This window comes from Pseudomicrostroma glucosiphilum (assembly GCF_003144135.1).
Source record: "Pseudomicrostroma glucosiphilum strain MCA 4718 unplaced genomic scaffold BCV69scaffold_11, whole genome shotgun sequence".
Classification (NCBI taxonomy): Eukaryota; Fungi; Basidiomycota; class Exobasidiomycetes; order Microstromatales; family Microstromataceae; genus Microstroma; species Microstroma glucosiphilum.
The window spans coordinates 607554-620282 of NW_020289923.1; the positions used below are offsets into that span (position 1 = coordinate 607554).

The 12729-nt window shown below is 55.7% G+C and overlaps 5 protein-coding genes across 5 annotated transcripts; 3 read left to right on the top strand and 2 right to left on the bottom strand.

Annotated features, from left to right (window-relative positions):
• Nucleotides 1-78: 78 nt before the first annotated feature.
• On the top strand, nt 79-437 carry BCV69DRAFT_43595 (hypothetical protein). The gene has a single exon (XM_025495276.1). It carries the CDS (start codon nt 183-185, stop codon nt 399-401), a length of 219 nt encoding a protein of 72 aa, XP_025346736.1. The 5' UTR covers nt 79-182; the 3' UTR covers nt 402-437.
• Nucleotides 438-806: 369 nt separating this feature from the next.
• On the bottom strand, nt 807-1444 carry BCV69DRAFT_284211 (hypothetical protein). The gene has a single exon (XM_025492965.1). It carries the CDS (start codon nt 1285-1287, stop codon nt 1003-1005), a length of 285 nt encoding a protein of 94 aa, XP_025346737.1. The 5' UTR covers nt 1288-1444; the 3' UTR covers nt 807-1002.
• A 2275-nt stretch (nt 1445-3719) lies between these two features.
• Nucleotides 3720-4908, top strand: BCV69DRAFT_294713 (hypothetical protein; the record flags this gene model as incomplete). Its single annotated transcript, XM_025493879.1, has 3 exons — nt 3720-4059; nt 4208-4370; nt 4768-4908. The coding sequence occupies exons 1-3, from the start codon at nt 3779-3781 to the stop codon at nt 4906-4908; spliced, it is 585 nt and encodes a 194-aa protein (XP_025346738.1). The 5' UTR covers nt 3720-3778.
• Nucleotides 4909-7894: 2986 nt separating this feature from the next.
• Nucleotides 7895-8563, bottom strand: BCV69DRAFT_284212 (hypothetical protein). Its single transcript, XM_025492966.1, has 3 exons — nt 8399-8563; nt 8081-8307; nt 7895-7990 (listed from the first exon to the last, which is right to left on the bottom strand). Exons 1-2 carry the CDS (start codon nt 8487-8489, stop codon nt 8183-8185), a joined length of 216 nt encoding a protein of 71 aa, XP_025346739.1. The 5' UTR covers nt 8490-8563; the 3' UTR covers nt 7895-7990; nt 8081-8182.
• A 2392-nt stretch (nt 8564-10955) lies between these two features.
• Nucleotides 10956-12435, top strand: BCV69DRAFT_43682 (hypothetical protein). The gene is made up of 3 exons (XM_025495277.1): nt 10956-11354; nt 11447-11527; nt 11892-12435. The coding sequence occupies exons 1-3, from the start codon at nt 11059-11061 to the stop codon at nt 12160-12162; spliced, it is 648 nt and encodes a 215-aa protein (XP_025346740.1). The 5' UTR covers nt 10956-11058; the 3' UTR covers nt 12163-12435.
• Nucleotides 12436-12729: the final 294 nt, after the last annotated feature.

The following is a 12729-nucleotide window of genomic DNA, read 5'->3' on the forward strand; positions in this document are numbered from 1 at the left end:
ACATTATCAAGACTTTGTGTGGGAAAAGGGATCACATCAGCTGGAAAGGGGCCTTGAAGATCGTTGTGTGTCCTCCTTGTCAACTCTGCCCTAGTCTTCTCAATCGAAAGCTTTCTCACTCACGTACGTAATGGCTGGAGAATCGGGCTCCTCATAGGCATGCGCAGCTGCAGACTACGCCCATGGCCACCTACGCTGCAGGTGACAGGAGGTCGATGATGCAAGCACTCAGAAGGAAAGGCTTACTTACCATCACGGCTGCGAGTCGTCGAGGCAGCGGGCAGCAAGCTCACTTCGCGGGTGGACAGCCAGAGCGAGAGAGAGCAGCTTGGGATGGCAAGTATCGGCAGAGAAAGCATCGTGAAGCTGTTCACCCCGCAGGTTCTGATGGTACCAATTAGCATCGAGGTCAGCGTGACCATCAGCATCAGCATCAGCATTGGCTGTGCTACTCAAGTCTCTTCGCCTCCCCACCTGCCCGTTTCAAAGTGCGGAACGGGCATGTCACTCTCAATTGAGGTGATCCGTGATCGGGCCCCTGCACCCGCCTCGCGGCGCTCCGGCTTCATGCATGCACGTTCTGACACTGCGTGGCTTGGCCCATTCTTCAGTCTCTCAGACACAGTGCAAGAAGAGAGGGGTTTCTGGTTGGCTGCGAATCTTGGCGCAAAGATGGCAGCGTCGAGTGGGAATTGGGGCAAGATGCAGCTGATGGAGCGGGGAGTGAAGTGAAGTGCGGGGTGGCATTGACGGTGCGAGGTGGTGAGACGAAGCAGGACTGGATGGTGTGCAGTGGCGTAACACAGCGCTCTTTGAAGTCGTGATGAGGAAGGTCTGGTGGCAGCGAAAGCGGTAGCTCCCCTAATCTGGCGCACTCGATCTAGAGGTGGCCAGATACAAGACTGCAGGAGCTTTCAAGTTCCGGCCTTCCTCTTTCTGGTAGCGAGCAGGGTATCCGACTAGTCAGCTTCCGCATCGCAGAAGACAAGAATATCACTGGACTCACGTTCCGCCGGCAATGATCTCCAGAAATCGCGCCTCTTGATCGTCCAATTGATCTAGGGTCTTTTGAATGCCTGCAATGTCCTCCTCGATGAGCTCCAATTCAGCCTTGCTCGCAGCAAGATCGCCCGTGAGAGATTCGAGATCGCTGAGGAAGCGCCTGAAGGTGTTCTGGAGGTTGGTGAACTTGATCCGCCGTCTTCGAATATAAGCCAGGCCCTCCTCCACGGTCTGGTGCGGGCCCTCGTTTGGACAGAGGACGAACTTGGTCCAGAAGAAGTCCATCGTGGGCAGACAGGGCTTGCGATCGCTCGGATCGAGTGATTGACACTCGTCTGACGAGGATCCGTTCGACGCGGTACCTTGACAAAGTGAAGGATGCTGCTGGTACAGGTGCCGCAATGGTGACAGTGATAAGGAGTGGTTGTTCAATGGATCGAAGATGAAACAGGATGTGATGGTAGGGAAGGAGTTCTATTTGCTGCTCGGAAAGACGCGGTTGCGGGCGGACAAAGGGGGATGAAATCACAGAGCAACGTGCCTTTGTCCTCTGCTCTGCCGATCTTGCCAAGTCACATGCCTCACTTGTCATGTGAGAGGTGGATGGTTGGTATCCGACTTCTGTGGCTCGAGGCATATCATGACAGATTGTATCTCACACAATCACAGAATGGGGTCTACGTCTCTGCCTTGCACCCATCCCGCTTTGTCAACTCAGCAGCCTGACATAGTTTGCGCAGTTCTGAAAAGGGCGTATGCTCGGGTCTGATTCTTCAAGCGGTGCTCTGCTTGCTCCTGCCCGACTATCGCGATGTCTCCAGATACTCACCCACTTTTCATCTCTGTACCACTTTGATCATGTGTCAGAGCCGCGCCACGAATTCAATACTGAGAACAGCCTGTATGATGTTCTTCGGAGCTGTCTAGTGTATAGTGGGAGGGAACGGCATTGTGGTAAGCATAGCAGAACAGGACGAGGTCCCGAAGAGCGAGCTGCTGGGATTTCGAGGAGCTATTTGTATAGCTTAGGGAGCTGATCACTTCAGCACCCAGAGGGGTAAGTCGAGCACTGCTCAGAGGGTGAACCCAGCTTCAGTCGTGCACCTCGCACATAAGAGCGGAGTACATTTGCTCTGACCCTCACGGAGCTTCAAGCTAAGCATTGCTGTGTGCACCTCGCGAGAAAGCAAAGATACTAGAGTCTCTTGAGGGCCTCAGGATCACCAACCGTCGAATGCAGTTCGGTCCTTGTGCGCCATGCCAGCTTGCTGTCAAGGCAATGCCCCGCCTCCGGATCCTCAGTGCCGAGTCAGATGTGATACGTCGAGTGCGCCCTTGCCTTCGATGCGCGTGGCAGTGGTCAGCATTGCCCCCACGCCCCACCGCAATACAAAAGGCAAACCCCAGACTAGTACAAGCTTTCCTCTCCCCCTTCCTCACCCACCTCACTCGCCTCACTCCCTTCCTTCACTCACCATCCTTCCTGCTCTTCCTCTCCTGACTTCACCTTTGCCCTACTCTACGTTTCACTACCCTTATCACACAGCACTCAGCCACGTCCCTCCTCCTCCTGCGCGTAGTGCTGCCCAAGCTCAATATAGTCTCTGCACCTCGCTGGCCTTCGCGACTCTAAGCAAGATCCACTATTGTACTCTACCACTGTCCTAGTGAGTACCTTACCTACGCTCCTCACGACTGAGCACGCTCATCTTCCGCTCGCTGATACATTAACTTCTTCCTTCTGCGATCGCTTCTCAGCAGAACATCTGAGCTACCGAGTCTCAGCCCTTCGCTTTCCTCTCACTCTATTTACACGAGTCGATACTACCTTAGACCGAGCATACTGTACACGGCACTCTATCAGCCAGCGACGATCACTGCCGCTTCAAGCAGACGGGCAAGCACTACGGTACATCGAGGAGGACGGCTTCAGACGAGATCGTTCGAGCGAAGCATAACGGGTATCATCACTGTGTCTGGGCATCCAAACGACAGACGAAAGTAGCTCTTAGGAAGCAGAGCTCAATGCAGCTCTCACGGCAGGCCGAGAAGCTGTTTGATTACACCACTTCTACAAGCTTCGATTGGCTCGACTCCCCAATGTCGAGATCCCGAAGCACATCACGATCCATACGGACTCTGCTGGGGCCTTGGCTTACATGGCGGATCACAATAGCCATGGAAGGACCGAACAATACAACACACTGCTGCTTTCGGAGGCTGCTTGGAATCTGGAGGGTAGACCATACCCTTTGGCAAGTGCTTTGACTACTACCTGTACTCAAGACGCTCCCAGAAGACATTGCCTCACGGGGCCCCTCCACCTGTATCGACGGCGAGACAACACTTTCCCCCGTGCCCGGGACAAAGCTTCTCAGGGTTGCAAGATCTCGGGGAAGCTTCAAACCTTTGGCGATCAAGGCCGAAGAAGACGCGCAGCTGTGGGTACCCCTCCTTCGCGCCCAGGTTTTGGCACTCCGCTGAGGCTCAATGGATCGACACCCGGCTTTGGGACCAATCGACACGTAAAGTGACATGCAGGGTGGAATGTAGTGGGAGAGCCACACTCTTCAGGCGCCGGTGCATAAGCAACCGGAAGAGTTGGCGAGAGAAGCGGAAACCTCTGAAAGCCTGTCCCGCTCGGCCACGTCCACCTCATTCCCTACTCTACCACACATCTCACCGTCGCCTGCCCCATCTTGGACAAGTCAGATACCCCTCTACCAGCCAATCAACTGCTCTCAACTGTCCAACTGCTCTTTCTACCGCTGCTACCATGGTAGCCGGGCAAGACAACGATCACCGGCAAGCGGCCCCACTACCCGACCCTTCTATAGCGCCCCTAGGGCGTTTGCTCGAGCTCGAAAAGGCCCGCATGGACATAGCAAAGTCGAAGCTTGCGGACCTCAAGATCAAGCTCACCGCACACAAGACTAGGGAAGAGGCTGCTCGGGCGCATCTAGACTACCTCATTGCATCTACCTCCGCGTGCCAGGAGCTCTACAAGGCCGTCGAGGAGGACTACCAGCACGCCGCTCTGTGCACGGCCTTAGCTGAGTGAGTCCGACGAATATGTAGTCTTCAGCTGCTCCTAAGCTCTCGACACATCGCCTATCGCAATACTATCAATGACTCTGCCGGTCATGCCAAGACCACCAATGCTGACCCGTACTCCATCCTTGACACACTTCTTCTCACCTCGCAGAGAAGCGGAGCCTGCCGATCTCGCTCCCTCAGAGATCTCGGAGGAGCTGAGCGCCGTCGGAGCAGAAGGCCACACTTCGGCGGCTCGGACGCGCAAAGAGCGAGGGATACTGTCACATAGCAGTGCCACCACGCCACGCGCTCCGGCAAAGCTATCCCAAGCGGTGAGCATTTGACTGAGATGCCTCTCCGCGGCGACTCTCCACTGACAATCGCTCCCATCGTGATTGTTCTACCTCCCGCGTTCCCTCTTCCAGCTGGTCTGGCCCCTTACCCTGGTCTTCCAATCCTTTGCCCGTCTCCCTTGTACTATAGTCTCTCTTCGCTTCGACTCATGGCTCTGATGCGGTCCACAATCCACCCACACTTCATCTTCACCTGCAGCCTCTCCCGGAACGTTTGAGCTGCCCTTCGAAAAGCCTACGGTAGTCTCTCAAGCTTTCGCTGTTGACACCGAATGTTAGAGTCGGTAAAGTCAGCGCTGCATCTGCCGAACACCGGACCTCTCATCTCCGTCCTTGCACTCTGTGCATCTCCACCCTCGATCTCATTGCCCCGTAGCCACGCCCATGGGCATCGTTCAGACTGCAGGATCACCAGTCCAAGGTCTCTCTTTGCACTTTCGTGCATCCGAAGCCATACGTTCCACTCTCCCCCTCTTTGGCTCCTTCCACGGTTCACGACTTCGACGGGCTGTCGTAGAGATGTTTGCTTTGCTAGAATTCATTCAGTCCATCAGACTTCCTGGCCAACGTCCGTTAATAGAGTGTTCCGTACTGTATCACATGCGCTTGGACTCGTCGGACGGTGGAGCAGCTGTACAGGCGAAAGCAGGATAGCAGCGCAGAGGCTGCTCTAGCAGGCGGTGCATTTGGCCTCAGCTGACAATGCAAAGCGTATGAATTCAAAGGAGGCCTCAGCACGAAGCGCGCAGTCTCCGACGGACGGCGGTCTATTGCAATCCTCAGTCTGTGAGCGGCCCAGCCGATTGTTCGCCCGGCGAGAGTGTCGGCGAAAAGGTACAGTCCATTGGGCGCATCCGCCCGGGGATGCCAGGGTCGGCGCCGTCAGCCTGAGTGAATGCAACGAAAGGGGGACACGCGCGTCCGGGGAAACCGGACCAACCGGCTGATCTGAGCGGTGTGGGCCGGTGGATGCCGAGACGGGCTGATCTGAACCAAGTGGCCGGACTGGCCAGAGGGAAAGTGGACTAGTCTAGCTGATCTGGGAAAGAGCGGAGGGGCTGATCTGGACAGAGTTGGCTGACTGGGCTGGGCAAAGGGGACAAGCTGATTCGCGCAGAGATTGGACTCGCTGATCTGACGGAATTAGGCTGGCTGTTCTGTGGCCGGGCTGATGGGATGGAAGAGGGTCGGCTGATCTGATGGCTGATCTGATGGAAGCCGACGGGCTGATCTGATGGAAGTAAAAGACCTGATCTCAAACAAGTGGCCGGGCTGATCTGGGCAGCGTGGGCCTGGCTGGTGTGAGGAATGCGGACAGGCTGATCCCAGGAAATGGGACACACTCGGCGGCGGGGACTCCCGCCTGAGGCTCGATGTGGGGGGGACTAGGTGGATGCGGTGCGCGCCGAAATTTACCCTCTCGACAAGAGTCTGCCCTTCGCCCCCTTTGACCTATATAACCCTGGCCCCAAGAGCGTTGAGAAAGTTCCCCCCTCCTCTCGTCAACCCACCCCTCCTCTCCTCAAAGTTCCCCCCTCCTCTCATCAACCCACCCCTCCTCTCCTCCTCAGTCCAATCCTCCCTTCCCTCTCCGACCTCCACCTACCTTCCCCACCATAGGTGAGTACCACGAGGCTAGCGGCTATCCAGGCAAGACAGTATCGGGCAGCAGCCGCCTCTGGACTGGCACAGCGCTAGGTGGGATCCTCTGCTCTACTATCCCGGGGAGTAGAGCAGTGTGCGGTCCCCAGCGAATGTGCCATGACCGAGCCGTTGATGTACAATTTAAGCTCCGGGCACGATACTGCTTCAAGCCGGGAATATGCATGAGTGAGAATGGGAAAACTGACCTTGTAGAACTCTCCTTCTACCTGGTCAGACATCAAGACGTTCCGCCTCCACATGCCTCCCCCAATCACCTCCGATTCCTGTGAGTACCACGAGGCTAGCGGCTATTCCGGCAGGACAGTATTGGGCGGCAGGCATCCGCCTCTGGACTGGCACAGCGCTAGGTGGGAGCCTCTGCTCTACTATCCCGGGGAGTAGAGCAGTGTGTGGTCCCCCAGTGATGTGCCGCCGAGTCTTGATCTATTTCTAGATCGACCAACTGTCCGAGTCGTTACAGCGATGTACAAGTGAACCTGCGCGCCTGATGCCGATCAACCGAGATATGCATGAGTGAGAATGGGAAAACTGACCCTGTAGATCTCTCCTTCTACACGGTCAGAACATCACGCACCAAGCATTCCGCCTCCGCTTTTCCTTCCATCGCCACCACAAGCTATCCACGTGACTAGGTGAGTACCTGGATTCGCACTTCACCAGAAAAGGGAGGGTTCATGCCAGCGTTGGAAACACCAGTGACTGCAACATCGCTGGGCTGGATCCTCTGCTCTACTACCCGGGGGTAGAGCAGCGTGTGGTCCTCCAGCGATGAGGTGCAAGAGTCCCGAGGTACCATCCCCCTCGACTCGGTAGCTGCTGCAGCGTCACATGGGAATCCGCTGCATGTTACCCCCTTTGACGAAGAGGTGCTTGAGCAATGGGAAAACTGACCTTGTAGATCTCTCCTTCTACCGGGTCACCACCCCTCCAGACACCTCCCTTTTTCCGCCTCCTCACTCGCCTGTACCACCTCTTCTCGCTTCACACCTTTGTACTTTGCTCTACTCGCCGCGCATGCACGCCTTTTCAATTCAACAGACCAATGTCATTACCTCACACCGCCAGATACCCTCACTGAGCACAGCCCGCCCTCCTTGAGCGATACGACCTGGAGCCACTTACCCTTGGGGGTACGGCTTCACCTTGTCTGTCCTCGAGAGAGAATAGGCAACTGAAAGGGAAGAGGCTCTCGACGTGCGCCGGTGATGAGCAGAAGCCCGTGGCGTCATCTGAATCGATGACTGGACACGCGTATACGGCAAGCCTGGTTAGATGATCAAGATGTAGGACGGTAGATTGCGAAAAGTCAACGAGTAGAAATAACAGACAGAAGAGCAACGGAGGGATTAGCTTCTGTATACAATACGGGAGGAAAAAAGGCAAGCAAGGGAGCGGCATTCATTGCTGTCTACGAGCAGCGTGCATTGTACCGATGTGCTCGGTGACCTTGGCAATGCTTACCAGTCCAATTGACATCCGTGACACTGCCGTCCCTTGCATGGTCTTGGCACGCACAAGATCAGCTTTCGGCCTCTGGTTGCCCCTCGATCGCAACTCATTTTAGCTCGGGTGACTGTGTGGTCGAAAGTGTAGTAGGTGGTAGAGAATTCTGTAATCCGAAAGTGGGAGAGGGGATGTGTGAATCTGCAGCCTCTGATAGCGACGTCCAAGGAGCTTGTGACCGCCTCCTCTAGCAGTTGAGCAGCCTTGTAGAGGTGAGCTCCAATCTCTTGTGGCTAGTGACTTCTGCAACATGTAATCTGCTGCATCGATGTAGTCTTGGGCCTCTTCGCAAAGCTTGGCTTCTCAGCCATTGCGCTCCTGAGCTCGCTCCTGAGGGTGCATGTCGTCGGTGAGGTGAGCGCTGTGCGAGCTCTTGTCATGCGACGTACGGCAGTTCATCCTCAGACGCCCGACTACCATTCTCGAGGAGGCTAAGCGACCTTAGGGTTGCGAACCCAAGCCAGCGTCAGTTTTGATGGAACAATAGTACAAAGACGAGAACTTTCGAGAGATCTACTCACACGACGATGTGGTTGAATTGCCATCCTACGATCGATTCATTCCCTCTGGCGTGATGGAGCCTGCTTGAAGATGGGACCATACACGATGAATAGGCAAATCAGCTATTGAGCTGGTACCGGCATCAGCTGGTAGTTGAAGTAGTTTGGGGGTACGAGCTCGGTGAAGGGTGGAAGACCACTGTGTGGAGAGGGTGACGGCGGTGCGATGAGCATGGAGGAAGTAGTCTCTGGAGACCAATGGAGTAATGAGACGAACAGAGCGCTCAGTCAGTATCAATGCAGACAAATCGGAGCAAGCATGACGGACAAGAGACTTACCGGCGGCAGACTGCCAGCTTGAGGTCAGGGAAGGGCGCTGAGCAGCAAGCAATGATGAAGACGTATGAATAAGAGGCGACACCAGGGTCATCCCGCATGGGAGAAGAGAGTCGAAGGAGATGGAGGTGGACGACGACGAGGAGTGGAGCAGTGGGGCGGACGAGGTGAAGAGGTAAGGTCCGTAGGGATGAAGAGGTCGACTCAGGCAAAGGCTACGATGATCGCCCCTGAGGGAAGCAACGAAGCAAAACGGCTGCTAATTGCTTGCCCCAACAGCTCAGGCCGGGATCCGCCGCTGTGCATCCGGCAATTGAGTAGCGCTGCACGTCGGCGCCACCCGCTTCCTTCCGTATCAGCGGTGAGCCAAGGGCGGCTGATGGTTCAAGTCCTCGGTGTAGAGCCCGATGCAGTGGTCGAGGAGGGGAACACACAGTCTAGTGGATGGCAACAGGATGTATTGGGGATGGTATATTAGAGCGTAGATTACAGTACAGTATCAAGCAGTGAAGGGAGCAGCTACGATACATGTGAGAGGCAGGAGGAGGGAGGGACACGGTGAGGGGCGCTGTGACTCGATGCTTGGAGGGCGACCGAGAAGAAAAGGCAGATTTCGACAAGGTCAGTGATGGCATTGAGGTTTAAGAAAGAGGTAGTTGTCTTAAGCAGAGGGGCTCTGAGTCGATCAGAAAAATGATCAAGACCCAGGCCGCGAGGCTGGGGACCACACGCTACTCTACATCTTCAAAGAGCAGAGGATCCCAAGCCTGCAAACCCAATGCAATCACAGTCACGGAGTAGGCACAGTACCTCGCTACCCATCCGCATACCGGACGCCTTCCGGCGCCACGCGAACCTTGAGCTCTTTGCTGTTCTCTTCCCCCTAGGGTATCAGGAATTCAATGGTACTCACGTGGCATTGTAGATAACTTGATCCGGCTGGCACTCTAGCCCGAGGAGGGGCCAAAGCGGAGAGGAGAGGGCCCGGACCGGAGGAAATGGGAGAGCGAGTTGAGAGGAGGAGGGGGGGAAATAATTTTCACCGCTCTTGGGGGCGGGGTTATATAGGGCAAAGGGGGGCGAAGAGGGCGAAGCGGGGGTGAAAGAAATTTCTTGTCGACAGAGGCCAATCGCCCTCGCGCAACAGCTTCACAACGTGGCGAGCGTCTCTGCTGGGACCCAAAGGAGTTCGCTGCCGCGCGCTCTGTCCCATTTTCTGGAGAGCAGATCAGAGCAGTCTGTCCCATTCTTCCACATCGGCCGGTGCTGAGCCTGGCTGTCCAGTGCCCACGAGGCTCGGAAGGCGAAGGCGGCTCGAACGAGAGACTCTTTGACTCTGCCACATCGTATCTTGTCGCTAGGCCTCTGGCCACCGCTCAAAATTCGTATGTCATTACCTCTCGAGTAGAAAGGCAGACAGTATCTGTCGCCACCAATCTATGCAGTCTGTACACGGTGACAGCTCAAGTGGGATGCATATCAGACGAGCGTACAGTGTTGCATCCAGACGCCTTCCGTTCCGGCCGTCACCTCGATTTTTGAGTGACCATGAGAGCCGCATCGACAGGCAAGTGACACATCGGGGCTGGAATGCGAAGCGAGACCACACCTCCACGTGCTCTCTGCTGCTCAGACACCGGATCGGAGGGAAGCTTCTGCTCTCTAGAGTGCCTGGGCGGTCACTGTCCGCGAGCAAACCTTGGTGCAATCAATAGCCGCTTTGTCGCCCCTGTTGCAGGGCAGTCCTGCTCTGCTGCCGCGCCCAGGCTGAGCCTCTGATCGTGTGCCTCGCTCGCCTCGCCCTTTGCCATTACCCCTTTGCCTTCACCTTTCTGTTTCTTTTCCACCTCCTGCTCTCGCCATCCCTTCTCTTTCCATCTCCCATACTCTAACACTCTCTCCCAGTCGATAATCTGCGCGTACTACTGTACATCACTTCACCCAATGCACAACCTGTCGCTCCTTGATTCCTTCGTCGAACCTCTCCTTCTCACCGCTTACTCGTGAGTGACTCGTCCGCTAACGGCAGACTCCTTGAGGTCACCATCATCTCACCCCTTCCGCTTGTACAGAACGCACACCTACTATGACATCTCATAGAATACTCTAGCCAAGTCTACAGTGGCTCTTCCTAGCAGAAGCCGTCTTCAACGCATCTTTTCCTGGAAGCCTACTTCACAATCACTCCTTCGACAGGCTACTGCCCCTGTCTCTTTTCTTCTACCACTAGCGCACACACACATCAGCACTCAATCCTACACATGCACACTCAGCAGCCTAGTCGAGCGCCTTCCATCGCGAGATCGGCGCAGCCCACTATCAGCACCGGGCGAGGAAGACGCATATACCTCTACCTCAAGCCAGATTACTTGGCTGGGAATCAATGTACGGTCTCTGCCGGATCTTGCACACACTGCAAGACTCAATCAAGTCTGAGAGCTGGATCTGTCATCTAGAAGCCACCCGACGACAAGACGTCGCTTAGCAATGACCTTGTCCTGGCCGCATCACGGGTCCTTTTCATCAGAACACCGTACTGAGTAATACTGAGCTCTTAGCGACAGCCCGAACCTGGGCTGAAGAGTCTGCCGCCGCCGCCCGCAATGCATCTATCTACCTCTCCAAAGCCGCTGCTCGGCTGAATACGGCCGACATTGAGCTGGATGATCTGCACATCCCCGCGCAGAGTGAGACAACGTCAGTCGCTTTCTGCACATCTCTTCTCCGTGACTCAAGCTCAAATGCGCCAGGTGGCACAGGATCACTCGTTGCTGGTACAATCCCTCTTTCTGCTAGGCAATCCACCTCCATCACCACGTCTGGCGGCCAAACAGTACTCGTGCCTGGCACATCGCCTTCCTTTTCCAATGCTCCAGACTCGTTTGCACCACTGCCAGCGGTACGGCACTGGCCGCTACGTCGGCCTTAAACAGGGCGACAGAGGTCAAACTGCCCAAAAGTGAGTCAGACACTTGTGCACAAAGCTTGTTGAAGTTCCTTCGTGCCTGACACCGTCAGTTGCTCTCTTCGCTTGCACTGGCACTGAAACAGCGACGCTGCCGCTCCGGCCGTTGGAACTCACCGAGTTCAATCAAGGCGACGGGCACACGCTCGTGGCTCTCGAACCACTTAGTGAGTGGCAGCATGTTCCGGCGTGGTGGATCGATGACCTCTGAAGCAGTACCCCCGCCGGGCGAGAGAGCGCCGGTGAGGCCGTAATGAGGCCTCCAGTCCTTCGACTGTGGAGTCACCCAGTAGACTTGAACAGCGCCGAGGTAATGATGCCGCAAGTGGCCGTGCCTCCTACTGTCCTGCAAAGGTAGTAGAGCAGCGTGAGACTACGAACTGTTCTCGGCCCTCTGCCCGTTTGGGTACGGAGTCTGGATGTCGAAGAGGGAAGGAATGAAGAAGGGCTCTCCATACGCGGCCGTCTTGAGCGCGCCCCCTCACAGTCTACAGCTGCTGACCCAAGTACTATCCCTGTTGTGACTCAAAGCCGCCGCACAGTTCAAGTCGTCAGAGACAACGCGTTTGCTGGCAACAGCTTCGGCCGAGATGGAGCCATCCACGGGCCGACCGCTCGCGAAGGACAGACCGTTGGAGCCAGCAACACTCGAGGGAGTCTGCCGTCATGCCCTCTGTCTGAGGGTGACATGCCGATCTTCCTGTCGTTCCCTTTTCGACAGGTCCCTGGCAGCGTGGGCCACGTCTTTAGGATAAGGGCAGGCTGGGAGGCTTACCAAAGGATCCAAAACCAGCTGCCGTGATAGCAGCACCTGGTTCGTGCCTCCTTTGACCTTCATTCCCTCTCTTCTTTGACGCTTCTCTCTCTTACGGGCCTACTTCCTCGCATTCTTCCTCACCATACATCAGCGTCATTTACCCTCACCTTCAATATTGCCATTTTTGATTCGTCATGCAGAAGCAGAAATTCAGTGGAGTCCCCGCAATGTTCATACCACAGTCAGCTCAGCATCCTCTGGACTTCCTCCTGCCACCAAGCTCACCTCCTCACCCAAGATCTGCCCTCCTCTTTAGCCGTATCTGTAGTCAGACTGTCCATCCACCTGCCCGAAGTAACACGCATCTCTGCTTTCAGGGTGATCAGCTGTTAGATGGAATCGGATTCGTGTGGAGAGTAGACAGCGAGAGGCAGCAGTGGCTGTTCCTCTACTACCCCCAACCCTATACCCTCAACCTCGTCCCTAGGCATGCAGAGAATCTCCTCTCGCTTGCCAAGCGAAGCGTGAGAGCCTGTGTAGCAGGCCTGGCCATTTGACAAATCGCTGCTATCTTGCGCTAAGGGTGAGTCATGATAACGGAAGTGCAAGGTA

What these genes read in the sequence shown, in the direction of transcription:
- BCV69DRAFT_43595 (XM_025495276.1), top strand. Translation starts at nt 183, where the DNA reads ATGGCCACCTACGCTGCAGGTGACAGGAGGTCGATGATGCAAGCACTC.
- BCV69DRAFT_284211 (XM_025492965.1), bottom strand. Translation starts at nt 1,287, where the DNA reads ATGGACTTCTTCTGGACCAAGTTCGTCCTCTGTCCAAACGAGGGCCCG.
- BCV69DRAFT_284212 (XM_025492966.1), bottom strand. Translation starts at nt 8,489, where the DNA reads ATGACCCTGGTGTCGCCTCTTATTCATACGTCTTCATCATTGCTTGCT. An exon ending in AAGCTGGCAGTCTGCCGCCG is followed by an intron (nt 8,308 to 8,398) that starts GTAAGTCTCTTG and finishes ATTGGTCTCCAG; the next exon opens with AGACTACTTCCTCCATGCTC.
- BCV69DRAFT_43682 (XM_025495277.1), top strand. Translation starts at nt 11,059, where the DNA reads ATGATCTGCACATCCCCGCGCAGAGTGAGACAACGTCAGTCGCTTTCT. An exon ending in AGAGGTCAAACTGCCCAAAA is followed by an intron (nt 11,355 to 11,446) that starts GTGAGTCAGACA and finishes GCACTGAAACAG; the next exon opens with CGACGCTGCCGCTCCGGCCG. An exon ending in CGTGGCTCTCGAACCACTTA is followed by an intron (nt 11,528 to 11,891) that starts GTGAGTGGCAGC and finishes TGTGACTCAAAG; the next exon opens with CCGCCGCACAGTTCAAGTCG.